Source organism: Microtus oregoni, unplaced genomic scaffold (assembly GCF_018167655.1).
Source record: "Microtus oregoni isolate MIOR12 unplaced genomic scaffold, Mior012 000000F_ref0000247, whole genome shotgun sequence".
Lineage (NCBI taxonomy): Eukaryota > Metazoa > Chordata > Mammalia > Rodentia > Cricetidae > Microtus > Microtus oregoni.
This window is the reverse complement of record NW_024543059.1, coordinates 2,170,021-2,182,719: the sequence shown is the minus strand read 5'-3', so window position 1 is coordinate 2,182,719 and position 12,699 is coordinate 2,170,021. Positions and strand designations below refer to the sequence as shown.

Sequence of the window (12,699 nt, the reverse complement as noted above, 5' to 3'; positions counted from 1 at the left end):
TCAAGTCTTTAACATCCTAGTCAATAGTATACATATTCAAGTCTTTAACATCCTAGTCAATAGTATACATATTCAAGTCTTTAACATCCTAGTCAATAGTATCCATATTCAAGTTTTTAACATCCTAGTCAATAGTATCCATATTCAAGTCTTTAACATCCTAGTCAATAGTATCCATATTCAAGTCTTTAACATCCTAGTCAATAGTATACATATTCAAGTCTTTAACATCCTAGTCAATAGTATACATATTCAAGTCTTTAACATCCTAGTCAATAATATACATATTCAAGTCTTTAACATCCTAGTCAATAATATACATATTCAAGCAGATGTCTCATACATAGTTTCCTTCAAATTTCTTTAATTTTAGAACTCTTGTTTTTATATGATGCACATTAGTAAGTATATGTCATAAATAAATGTTGGGTTACAGTTTCCTAGCACTGTTCTGCTAGAGTTAGGTTTTACTGTATTCCAATTTAGGCTATAGATTTACTGTTATAAGCCTGAATATATTTTTATCAGAATGTTGGTGGTAGTCCCAAACTACTTACCATGTGACAATATAAATAGAACGGAGTACTAATGTAAAGACCAACATTCCATACATGACCTGAATAGGAGAGAAAGAGAAAGTGGTCAATACAACTCTTCCTGCCTAACTACTCATCCATTCCATCCATTGTCCGTCTGTCCATCCGTCCATCCATCCATCTATCATTCGTCCATCCGTCCATCCATCATTCATCCACCCATCCATCCATCCATCCATCCACCCATCCCGTGGTGAGGAAGCCTGGACCAGAGCCTCACACATACTAGGGAAGTGTTCTGTTACTGAGCTACTACTCCCATTTTCTTTTATTTCACACAAAGTCTTACGGTGTAAATTAGACTGGCCTGGAATTCTGGATCCTCCTGCCTTAGTCTCACAGGTGCTGGGATTATAGCTGTGTGCTACCATGTCCAATTTAAAGTCAGCTTAAAAAGATGAAGAGTCAGGTGCGGTGGCACCCACTTCCATTACTGAGTACTCCCATCACGCAGGAGGCGCAGGCAGGAGGTAATTAGTTAGAGGGTAGCCTGGACTACATTGCTAGACCCTACCTTGAAGTCAGTCACCAACACACAACACTGATCTTTCTCATAATAAAAGATTCCAAAGTAACTGGACACCAGAGTATCACATAATAATATAGGCTGTGAAATAAAAAAACCACTTTTTTTCTAGATTTGCCAATAACCAGATGAGGAAAAGCAGACCAATCATTTATCCTTTCAAACTCTCACTTATTTCATTTATAAAGAAAGTTTCATTTAGTATGATACTGGTCAATCCAATCTGTATAATATGCATGAACAGGTAGCCATATTACATGTGTGTATATTTATATACAATGTAGCATATAATAGATCAAAATTACTAGTTATATTTCCAAATGTGCTTATTTTCCTTACAGTCCTAATTAGTAATAAAATGTATAAAGAAGCATAATAGAAAAAATTTAACTCAAAATGCTTAGTCTTGCTTTTCACAATGTTTACACAGTGTGTTTTTACAAAGCCTGAGGGTCAAATGAGAAAAGAAAGATTCCGTGCACTGACATACGTACTACACCTGGGAGTCTTCTGTGGTGGAAATCTGTCAGGAAACGTAGTCACCGGGCTCCTCGAGACAGCAGAAGGTCTCTCTCAGAGATAGCAATTTGCTGCTAAAAGGCTTCACTGGTCTCTTAGGCTTTCTTTTTTTAATCTACTCTTATATATGCTTTTCTCCTTGTTCCCTTGCTTTAAGCTATGTTGGTATATCTAATGTGGCAGTTATGTAATTAGGGTATTACCTTATTTTGAAAGTCCATCAAATGTGGGCTCTCAGTTGGAGATTTCTGGGTCACCTTGGACTTAATAGTGAGTGAGAGTTGTTATCAGTACTCTTCTTCTCAGGAAATTCAATCTGTCTAGCAGACACCTTTGGTGTTTATCAACCCTTTCCTTTTAGTTTTATTGTGTTACTTATCTCTAAAGCTAAGTTAAATATCTTTTAAAAGTTTTTCACCAACTATCATGGGCAGGAATTTGTATGTCATTTGACATCTTAATACATAGTTTGTAACACATTCCTTTATTTTTATGCATGCACATGGTTTCCTTGTATGCATGTGTATTATGTGCATGCCTGGTGCCCGCACAGCCAGAAGAGGGCATCAGATTGCCTGGCACTGGAGTCACAGACGGTTGGTTCTGACTGCCATGTGGGTGCTGGGAACTGCACCCAGTTCTCCATCAGAGCAGCCATTGTTCTCACCACTGAGCTTTCTCTCTAGCCCTGTGCATGGTTAGCATCAATCTGACTATTAAGCTTGCTGAATACAACCACATCGTTTTCACATGACACTTATAAAAATGATACATTTGCTTCTTTTCAACACTTTAAAATGCTTGTAATTTATTGTTGTTGGGTGTTTGTGTGTGAGACATGCAGGCAAGCAGAGGTGCCCCCTCATCATGAGAACCAGGGACTGAATTCAGTAGTCAGGCTTGCACCGCAACAGTGTTTACCTGCTGAACCATTTTGCTGGCCCATTTTCACTATTTTTATAAACCAAGAAATTAAAAGATTAAAGACTGAAGAGATTTCTGTATAACTTATCAAGTGTCAAGAAACCAAGACTCTTAAATTTCCAAGCTGGTGAGTGTTTCTTTAGCTAAGACTGCTGTTTTCAAATAATGGATAGTGTGTCACCATCAAGAGACCAGACAACTCGTTCATTGTTCTGTTTCTTCATGTGCTAGGGACCGAACCCAAGGCCTTCTGACTGCTAGGCAGATATTCTCACCGAACTCTCCTCCAGCCCCATTAACCATTCATCTTAAAATTCAGACATCAGATTCACCAGAAGATACCATTAGGAGAATGAAAACAGGCAGGTGTGGTGTACACATCTACTCCCTACATCTGGAAGGTTGAGCTAGAAGCTTCTCCAGTTTGAAGACGACTTGAGCTATACAGTGAGACCCTCTCTAAATAGAGCACAACCCAGAACAGACAGTGAGAACAAATGCTGTAGAACAGAGGAGGATCAATACCACTTAGCACAGCTGTTCCCAGACTCGGCAACAGTCAACACTCTGCCTCGTTATCTCTCTCTGTGTCTCCCTTCCTCCCTACTCCCCTCTCTAATTACTTACCTATAACTAAACATTAAAGACATTTTATTATATATCCAAAGTACAAACACAGGGAACTACAATAACCGTGGTATGACACAAAACAGCCTTAATCAAAAGTTACAGTTGCCTTAATATTTGTAATAGGCAAAACGAAACACAAATAAGCCAGGCATGGCTGCTGATGCCTTTAATGCCAGCACTCAGGAGGCAGAGGCCAGCCTGGTCCACACAGTGAGCTCCAGGTGAGCTAGCACTGCATTATAAGACAAGACCTCGTCTCAAACAAAACAAAACAAACAAAATATTACACAGGACATTAAAGATGCATTCAGTTATCACGCCTCTCAATTATGCTGGCCAGTTTTTTGTCAACTTGACATAAGCTGGAGTCATCTGGGAAGGCAGAACCTCAATTGAGAAAATGCCTCCATAAGATTGACCTGTAGGCAAGCCTGGAGGGCATTTTCTTGATTGAAGATTGATGTGGGAGAGCCTAGCCCACTGTGGGTGGTGCAACCCTTGAGCAAATGGTCCTGAGTTATATTAAAAAGCAAACCAAGGTTTTCCGTAGTAGTCTCCATCTGTTGCAAAGAGAAGGTTCTTTGATGAGGGGTGAATACTACACTTATTTGTGAGTATAAAAATAAATGTTCATAGATTGCCGTTAGGGATTAAGCTGTGATTAAGGCAGTGGGTGTAGATTCTCCTCCAATAACCACAGCCAATCAAAAAGGCAGAGTTGTGGATCCTAGTCCCAATGGATACATCTACGAAACAATTCCTGCCCCTAAGGCTCAGGGAATATTGCACACGAGATGGAAAGACTGTAAGAGCCAGAAAGCCAGGGATTTACTGTGAGACTGTCTCTCCTAGTAATATCAGAAGCTACACCCATAAAGTCTCACCAACATGACTGTCCAAATATGAGCTAGACCAGGATGGCAGCAATGCACATGCCAAACTGGACGGAAAAAAGCCTATGAGGCCTCAAGCTTACACAAAGAACACAGGCAACCGAGGGAAGCTGGGAATGGGAGAAGCAGCGTGCCCAAGGAAGAGCTTGTCTGGTGCCAACTGATCACTCTGAAAACATTTATACAGGGAGCAATATACAGACCGAATATGTTATATTTAGGAATATAATTGTATACACATATGCATATATGCATGCAGTAACAATTAGTCTTTTTCTCTCTCTCTCTTTTGGTAAAAAGAGGCCATAAATTTGAAGGAGAGTGGGAGGAGTATATGAGAGAGTTTGGAGGGAGAAAAGGGAATTAAATTATAATTGCTCTCTTTTTTGTTTGTTTATTGTGACTGGGTTTCTCTGTAGTCCTGGCTGTCCTGGAACTTGCTCTGTAGACCACGCTGACCTCAAACGCAAAGACTTGCCTGCCTCTGCCTCCTAAGAACTGGGATTAAAGGTGTGCATCACCACTGCCTGCCTTAGGAAAAAAAAAAAAGCAAGCTGAGCAATCCATGAGGAGGAAGCTAGTAAATCTTACACTCTCAGCTTAAGCACCTACCTCCAGGTTCCTGTTTGAGATCCTACCTTGACTTCCCTAAATGATAGACTATAAATGCTAAGATGAAATAAACCTTTTCTCTTAAGTTTCTTTTGGCAATGGTGTTTATTGCAGTGACAGAATCAAGCTAGGATATTCTCTGAAGTCTTTTTTTCCAGACTAGCTCCTCACTCTTTACTTGTGTTTGATGAATTTAGCTTTTGTGGCCCACAGAATCTTGTTACATGACCTAGGTTGGTTTGAATTTGCAATCCTCTTGCCTTAGCCTCCCGAGTTCTGGGATTATAGGCACATACTCTCTGACCTATGACTTTGATAATTTTAAAGGTTATAGTCAACTTACTTTGGGGAATTTCCTTAAGTTTGGGTTTGTGTAAATCACATGTCTTCGTGATTTACTAAAATGATGCAGTGCCCTCAGTGAGTTATGACAGGAGCTAGCGTGACAACTATCACTGGGGACACTAAATTCATTGTAGATTTTTCTAAATATGGCATCTAAGCCATGAGCTCATATTAATATTGACTTCAAGTTCTTTTTTAATTATTATTGCTCCAAAGTTCTTTACGTTAACTTTGTTTATTTTACATCCTGACCACAGCCCCCCCCCCCTGCAAATCCTCCTCTGTTCTGAAATGGGCAGGCCTCCCAAGGGTATCAACAAAGATGGCATATCAAGTTGCAGTAGAACTAAGCACCTCCCCTTGTATTATGGCTTTGCCAGGCAATCCAGTAAGAGGAATATGACCTTGAATTCTAAAACCTCCTCTTGCTCCAGACTCCTGAGTGCTAGGATTAGAGGTATGCGCCACCAAGCCCAACTATCTCTTTCTATATTTGTAACTAACTCCAACAGTGAGAAACAGCTTGCTTGTTCAACTGTATGGTAGTTTATTTTATATATATATATATATATATATATATATATATATATATATGTATATATATATTTATCAGTACAAAGGATGCAGATGAGAAAGAGGAGGTATGGCAGAAGGCACACACATTTTCCATGCCCAGCTGAGCACGCCACTGTTCCAATCTCTTGAAGCATTTATCTTGTCTTTGTGTGTCTGCATGTGTGCACACTAGTGTGGCACAACCTGAGGACACCGAGCTTTCCTGATTGTTAACCTCTGGGCCGAGGGTGTGAACCACCATGGACATGGGTAGTCCAGCCTACTCCCACTTTTATCAGTGCACATTATTGTTGTATGTGGGGAAGAAAACCATAACTTCATAACCTTTTCCTGATCGTCACAGGCCACAAGCAAGCATATGGTACACAGACATACATGCAAGCAAAACACTCATATAAATAACATGAAATAAATAAATCTTTTTAAAAATTACCTGATGGAATATAGGCTCTTTTACTTTTAGGTAAATCTGAAAAATATTATTAGAAACGTAAGTGAAGGAAGGGATATAAATCTATTCCAACCACTCTTCAGACCCCAGTCCTCTCCTTCCCCATGTTATCCCAACCAGACCCCAGCTACATAAAACCAATCAGGAGGGCGAGCGCCGACAGACAGCTTCTCCTAAGCCAGCCTAGCCACGGCCAAGGAAATAACTATTCAGGCAGAGGTGGACTACGTCAGCACTGGTCTTTAGGTCACCACCAAGGAGGGTGGAGGATACAAGGTTATTCATGAAGGGTAAACAAATTAAACAAATTATGTCGACAGTCTCTGTACCAGCAGAAAGACTACTGTAGTCAGGGATCAGAGTCAAATTTCCAGCTCTTTACTTAATTGCTCCAGGGTCTCAGCAACTGTCACCTAACTTAAAAGACTTGGTGCTTACCTGCAGAATGGAGGACGCAGCATGGAGAATACTAGACTACGTGAAAGGATCTAGACACACTAGATTATCAGTAAGGGAGCCACTTAAACAAATTCCTGTACCCATTTCTGCCTCCCAACTATTCACTACCTAGATACACCTTTAGTTACACAAACCCAAGTTTCAGGCTCCCAAGTCTTGTGGGTGTTAAGTTCAATGCCTTTGCAAGATTGAATATGCACATATTGTCTACAGAAGCACACTTTTAAATGACATTGCACAAAGGAGTCAAAACTCAAACAACCCTTCAATGACTCTTGCCCCACCACAACCAAGTTCAGGCTCCTGTCTCCCTGTCGGGCCTCCCTCTGGTCTCCAGAGCAGAGCTGCTTTGACGTGTCATCAACTTCAGCCTTCTGCATCTGAAACACTGCTCGTCACTGTTCAGAAATCCTCCACAACTCACAAATACTGTTGAAAATTCAACACAGACTATTCCTCCTTCAAGTCTTTTCTGATCTCTTCCATTTCCAACAGAAGCCACCACTCACCACCTACCTATAAGCTCTACAGCAGTGACCTTCTAACGCTGTGACCCTCAACACAGTTCCTCATGCTGTGGGGACCACCAACATAAAACTCTTTAGTTGCTACTCCATAACTGCAATTTTGGTACTGATATAAAATGTAATATAAGTATCTAATATGCAGGCTATCAGATATGTGGGGGTGACGACCCACAAGCTGAGAACTGCTACCTATGGCATTCTACTGGTTTGCTGCTTTCCTGTAAGCTGGTAATCTCCTTGCTGTCCAGAACTGAGCTTAGATATCTTTACATCTTCATTTAATGTAATCATCTAATGAAACTTCATATAGTTTTAAAACTTAGCTAAAAATTTATTTCTGAAATGTTTTTTACTATAAAAAGACTACCATTATTCCCTGTAAGTAGTCAAAGGGTTTTGACTGAAACATTTCTTGTTAACTATAAATTTAATAAAGAGAACGTGTCTAATTTGTGTCTTTCCTTCAAAATACTAACTGGAACTCATTATGTATCTTAGGTTAGCCTTGGACTCACAATCCTCCTGCCTCTCTATCTCTTGAGTGCAGGAATTATAGGTGAGCACCAACAGGCCAGGCTTAAGGATATGTCTCTTCAACACTCTCTTTTCTAGGCCAAGAATTATGGAGTCCTTATTATGTGCCAGATATTAATATTATAGCTAGTATAAAAATGTTCTATTTTATCTTTATTTTTATCATAAGAAAAACTAAAGCTGAGAGAGCACTAAGTAAAAATATTAGATCCAAACTCACATCCAACTGATTCCAAAGCTTGCTTGATTCGCTTCTTAGCTTACAAATGGGTCTAATCTTGATTTTGATACCAACTTGCTAGGTAAACTTAGCTAGCATTCTTGACTTATTCCCTCTGTTAGAACAACGGCATGCCTTCTTTTCATTTCTGTAGTTGTAGGATTCTTCCATTATTAACCAGTACAGAGTTTAGGCAAAGGAACACAGGACTCGGGAAACAATGAATATTCTGTTTACCATCTTAACATCTGACAGTTTCCTTTAGTGGGTTGTTATGCTTCCCTTTTCTTATCTACTCAGAGAGAACCAATAGCTGCTTTTGTTTTTACATTTCTTCATTGTATGCATATGACATCACAAGGTGAGGTCAGAGTGCAGCTTATGAGGGTGAATTCTCTCCTTCCATCCCATGGGTTCTGGGAGTTGAACTCAAGTCGTCAGGTCTCAAGGCAAGCACCTCTACCTGCTAAGCCATCTTGCCATCCTCCCTGTTTACTGTTCACATCTAGAACAGTTTGTACTCTGTGACATGACACTTTCTTGTCTTTCCTGTGTCTCTGGTGTCTGTTTTCAGTCTCCTTGGCTGGCTATAGTTCTCCATAGTCCTCAAATGTCTGCATTCCATAGGGTTGTATCTTTTTAGTCTAAATGGTGTGTTTTACCATGGTACCAGTTCACAGGTTCCGTATTTCTGATACAACCTACACCCCAAACAACTCCCAGATCTGTACCTTTAGTCCACCTACCTACCTGTTAAGCCTCCAGTATCGCTAATACTGGATACTTCAACTCAACATATCATAAACCAAGTTTATTCCTTCCTACATCACAGCATACGCTTACTAACTATCTTTTCTGAACAAGATGTTCGTAGTTCAATCTGCAAAGCAGAGGACACCTTGCAGCTGTCAGTTCTTTTCCCACAATTTTGAGGTTCCAATTATCAAACTTAGATTTTTAGCTTTAGTAGCAGGATCCTTTACCCACTGAGCCATTTTGCTGGTCCAGTTTATTTATTTTTTAACACATATCCTGGGTGTCTTAAGCTGATTATATTATTAAAGATGACCTCAAACTTCTGATCCTCCTGCCTCCATCTGTCTAGCCTAGGTTTTGGGAATGCAGACATTCACCAAGACACTTGGTTTTATTCAATTCTGAGGACGGAATCTAGGGCCTTCTGTACACTAGGCAAGCACTTTACCAGATGAACTACAACTACAATTTTATTATCTTATATATATTTTTAGCTTTTAATTTTAACATATTTTGTTTTGTTTTGTTTGAGACAGGGTTTCTCTGTGTAGCCCTGACCGTCCTGGAACTTGCTCTGTAGACCAGGCTGGCCTTGAACTCAGAGATTTGCCTGCCTCTGTCTCCTGAGTGCTGGGATTAAAGTTGTGTGCCACCACCATCCAGAAATTTAATTTTTATATTTTAAGACTCATGTAGCCTGGCCCTGAATTTGCTATGTAGAAAAAAAAATGGCCTTTAACTCATGATCCTCCTGCCCTTGCCTCCTGAGTGCTGGGATTATAGGCTGTTCCAACATGCTGGCTCCATGTTTTAATTTTAAAAGAAGGTCTTGCTGTGTAGTCTATGTTAGCTTCAAACTTGGGATGCCATGCCTTGGCCTGCTAAGTGCTGGGACTACAGGCATGCACACGACTTACATGGCTACAGGTTCTGTCTTTGTTCCCCTTCTACCCTCTCTAGTCAATAGGCCACACATCCCAGACTGGGCACGGCTGCTTCTTTACATCCTCACCACAGTTACAGTACTTCAATCTTAGCCCCAAATTTTATGAAGTATGAAAGGTTCCTGTATTTAATCTCCAGACTCCTTTAATCTTCTGTAACACATAATTTTTCTAAAACTTGTCTGATTACATTTTTCTACTTTATGGATCAATACTACTTAGAGAACAAATTTAATCTCTTAAGCACAGCACATATGGGACGTTATCACCTGACAGACTGTCTCATTCACTAGACCCATTTACTACTTCCCCTACCATAGGGCAATTACATACATAAGACCTCTCTCAATTGTGCCCGTGATAACTTAATTGGACAATCAAGGCAAAGCATTCAGTAAACACCTGGCACATGGTAATGTTCAAAAAAGAGCAATTCACTTTGCTATTCTAAGGTCTGTGTGTACGGAAATACAAAAGACTAAAAATGCTTGCCACACTGTTGCCCAGAGGCCTGAAAACCCGCTCATAGTTAACATCTAACTTAGAGACTCCCCTGAAGCTTCCCTGACCGACGCAAACAGTATTTTCCTCTGGTTCTGTTTTTTTTTTTTTTTTTTTTTTTGGTTTTTCGAGACAGGGTTTCTCTGTGGTTTTTGGAGCCTGTCCTGGAACTAGCTCTTGTAGACCAGGCTGGTCTCGAACTCACAGAGATCCGCCTGCCTCTGCCTCCCGAGTGCTGGGATTAAAGGCGTGCGCCACCACCGCCCGGCTGGTTCTGTTTTCCTCCCTCAGACACAGTCTTTTGACGTAGCCCAGGACAGCCTCAAGCCTTCAGGCCTAGTTCAGGCAGGAATCTTTGTTTTTGTTTTTGAAGTTCTAAGCTCAGAACAAAACATTACGTAGCCCAGGATGGCCTCAAACCCATGTGTGATCCTCATCAAGCAGTATTTTTTTAATTAAAGTTATGAAGGAAGTGGGGGCATGCTGAGACAAGTCAGAGAGCGGACGCTGGCCTAGAACACACGATGTGGCTCAGGATGGCCTCAAAGTTCTTATCCTCGTTTTAGGCTCCAGGTATTGGGATAACAAGCACACACCATCATCTTGGCTTCAAGAGTAAATTAAATTTTAAAGCAATTTGTTTTTATAATGCTTAATTATTTGTCTGCATGTGCACACATGTGAACATGCCTGCACACGAGTGCAGGTGCTGTGAAGGCAACAGATCCATCTACCGTTAGAGAAACGGGTCTGTGAGCCCGACAGCGGTGTGCACGCTAACCACTGAGTCGTCCCTCCAGTCCCACAGTTAGCGTTTAAAGATGGCTCCTAAAGACAAAAGATACACACATGTATGATGTCCTAACTGATCCTCTTCTCACATCACTATAGGACGGGCCCACCCTTTATTCTCGCAGTCATTATCTTTGATCCCTAGTAGAATGAGTTCCCTCATGGATACCAAGGGCTTCTTAGTCACTTGTATTTCTAGTACCTGACACAGATTTCCAAAGAAAAGTCATAGTATGGCCAACGGGGAAAACCTCACTTCTTGTTTTTAACAAGAAAGAGGGAGTAAGTTCATCCTTGAGAAAAACAATTTTCCCCCATTGCTATTAAGGATTTACTTTTTCAACCTTTTCTTTATCTAAAAACACACACACATTAAACAGTTAATTTTGGGACTGCAGAGACGGCTCATTGATTAAGAGCACTTGCTGCTCTTACAGAGGACCCAGATTCAGTTCCCAGCACCTATACGGTGGCTCATGACCACCTGAAACTCCAGGGGATCTAATATCTTCCGACCTCTGCACGCATCAGTCACACAGATGGTGCACATACATATAGACAGAACACTCAAATACACACAAAAAATAGAATCTAAAAACAAACTTTTTTTTTTTTTTTTTTTTTTTTTTGGTTTTTCGAGACAGGGTTTCTCTGTGGTTTTGGAGCCTGTCCTGGAACTAGCTCTTGTACACCAGGCTGGTCTCGAACTCACAAAGATCCGCCTGCCTCTGCCTCCCAAGTGCTGGGATTAAAGGTGTGCGCCACCACCGCCTGGCTTAAAAACAAACTTTTCAAAGCTTTTTTTAATTAAAAGTAATTTTTGAAAAGGAAATAAAGGTGCAAAGACTAAAAATAAGACATCCCAATTGCATAAAAACATCTCAGTCTGCATAGCTTGACACCAACACTGGAAGCTAACTACTCCAGTCTCCTACACAGCACACTTTACTGGAGACTAAGTATGACTTACCGTGGTTACTATTAAACTGAATAGGACGAGGGTAAAAAGCAGATGGTAGTTTACTGAGCTCTTTGTCTTGAAACATTCAAACCTTTAAAATAAGAGAGAAAGAAATTTACTTTACAATGCATAACCAGGAACAACTCTTGTGATCCAGTAGTACTCTCTGTCTCTACCTCCCACCCTCTGGGTTAGAAACGCTGAGCTGGACACAGACTACAAGAGGCTGTCGGGATCAGTAGGAGTAACGTAACTTCGGCTGAGACAATAAATTTCTCTCCTGCATGTATGAAGTTGGGGAGACAACAAAGTCAATTAAGTAAAGAGAGTCAAATATGGTATCAGATAGTCTACGGCTGATATCTGGAGGCAGCGAGGTGAGCAAACAAGGGAATGAATGAGCGGAGGAATAACCTGGATGAAAAGAAAAATAAAGTAGGTAGAAAGACTCGGAGCCATGCGGAGAGACAGGATGAAGAAGACGGAGGCACAAAGACAGTCCTTTCCAGGTCTAGGGAGCCAAGGCTGGACTCCCTCTATGGGGTCAGTTTCCTCGTGTTCTGACAAAAGGGAAGTCTCTTTAACTCCAGTAGCTTTGTGCATTTGTTATCCTACAACAAAGCTCTCTCTGAATGCAGCTACTGAGATCACTGTGCTGCTAGGCATGGTAGCTCATGCTTGCTACCCAGCACTCAGGAGGCCAGGACTGGAGGACAGCCCTGGGCTGCAGAGTGAAATTCTGTTGAGAAGAGGAGAAAGAGAAAAAGGCATTGCATTATACTTAGTTTTCCTATGTGTCTCCCCAACTAGACTGTGAATTCTTTATGTACAGTGATGAAATCTTACTGTATTTGCAGACAACTACTAGGTCAGTGCCCAACGCACAGGAGATAGCATGGGGGTGCAGCGGGCCACCAGTAAGCACTCAACCTT

At 40.9% G+C, this 12,699-nt stretch overlaps 1 protein-coding gene across 2 annotated transcripts in view; it reads right to left on the bottom strand.

The window, feature by feature from the left end:
- The window catches only part of LOC121449950 (alkaline ceramidase 3), a 67,036-nt gene that overhangs the window by 15,099 nt on the left and 39,238 nt on the right, over window positions 1–12,699 (bottom strand). For both annotated transcript variants that reach the window (XM_041654606.1, XM_041654612.1), the window contains exons 5-7: window positions 11,776–11,857; window positions 6,055–6,090; window positions 558–616 (exon numbers count right to left, since the gene is read on the bottom strand). In XM_041654606.1, the coding sequence (XP_041510540.1) occupies window positions 558–616; window positions 6,055–6,090; window positions 11,776–11,857 (177 nt within the window). The remainder of the gene's footprint in view (window positions 1–557; window positions 617–6,054; window positions 6,091–11,775; window positions 11,858–12,699) is intronic.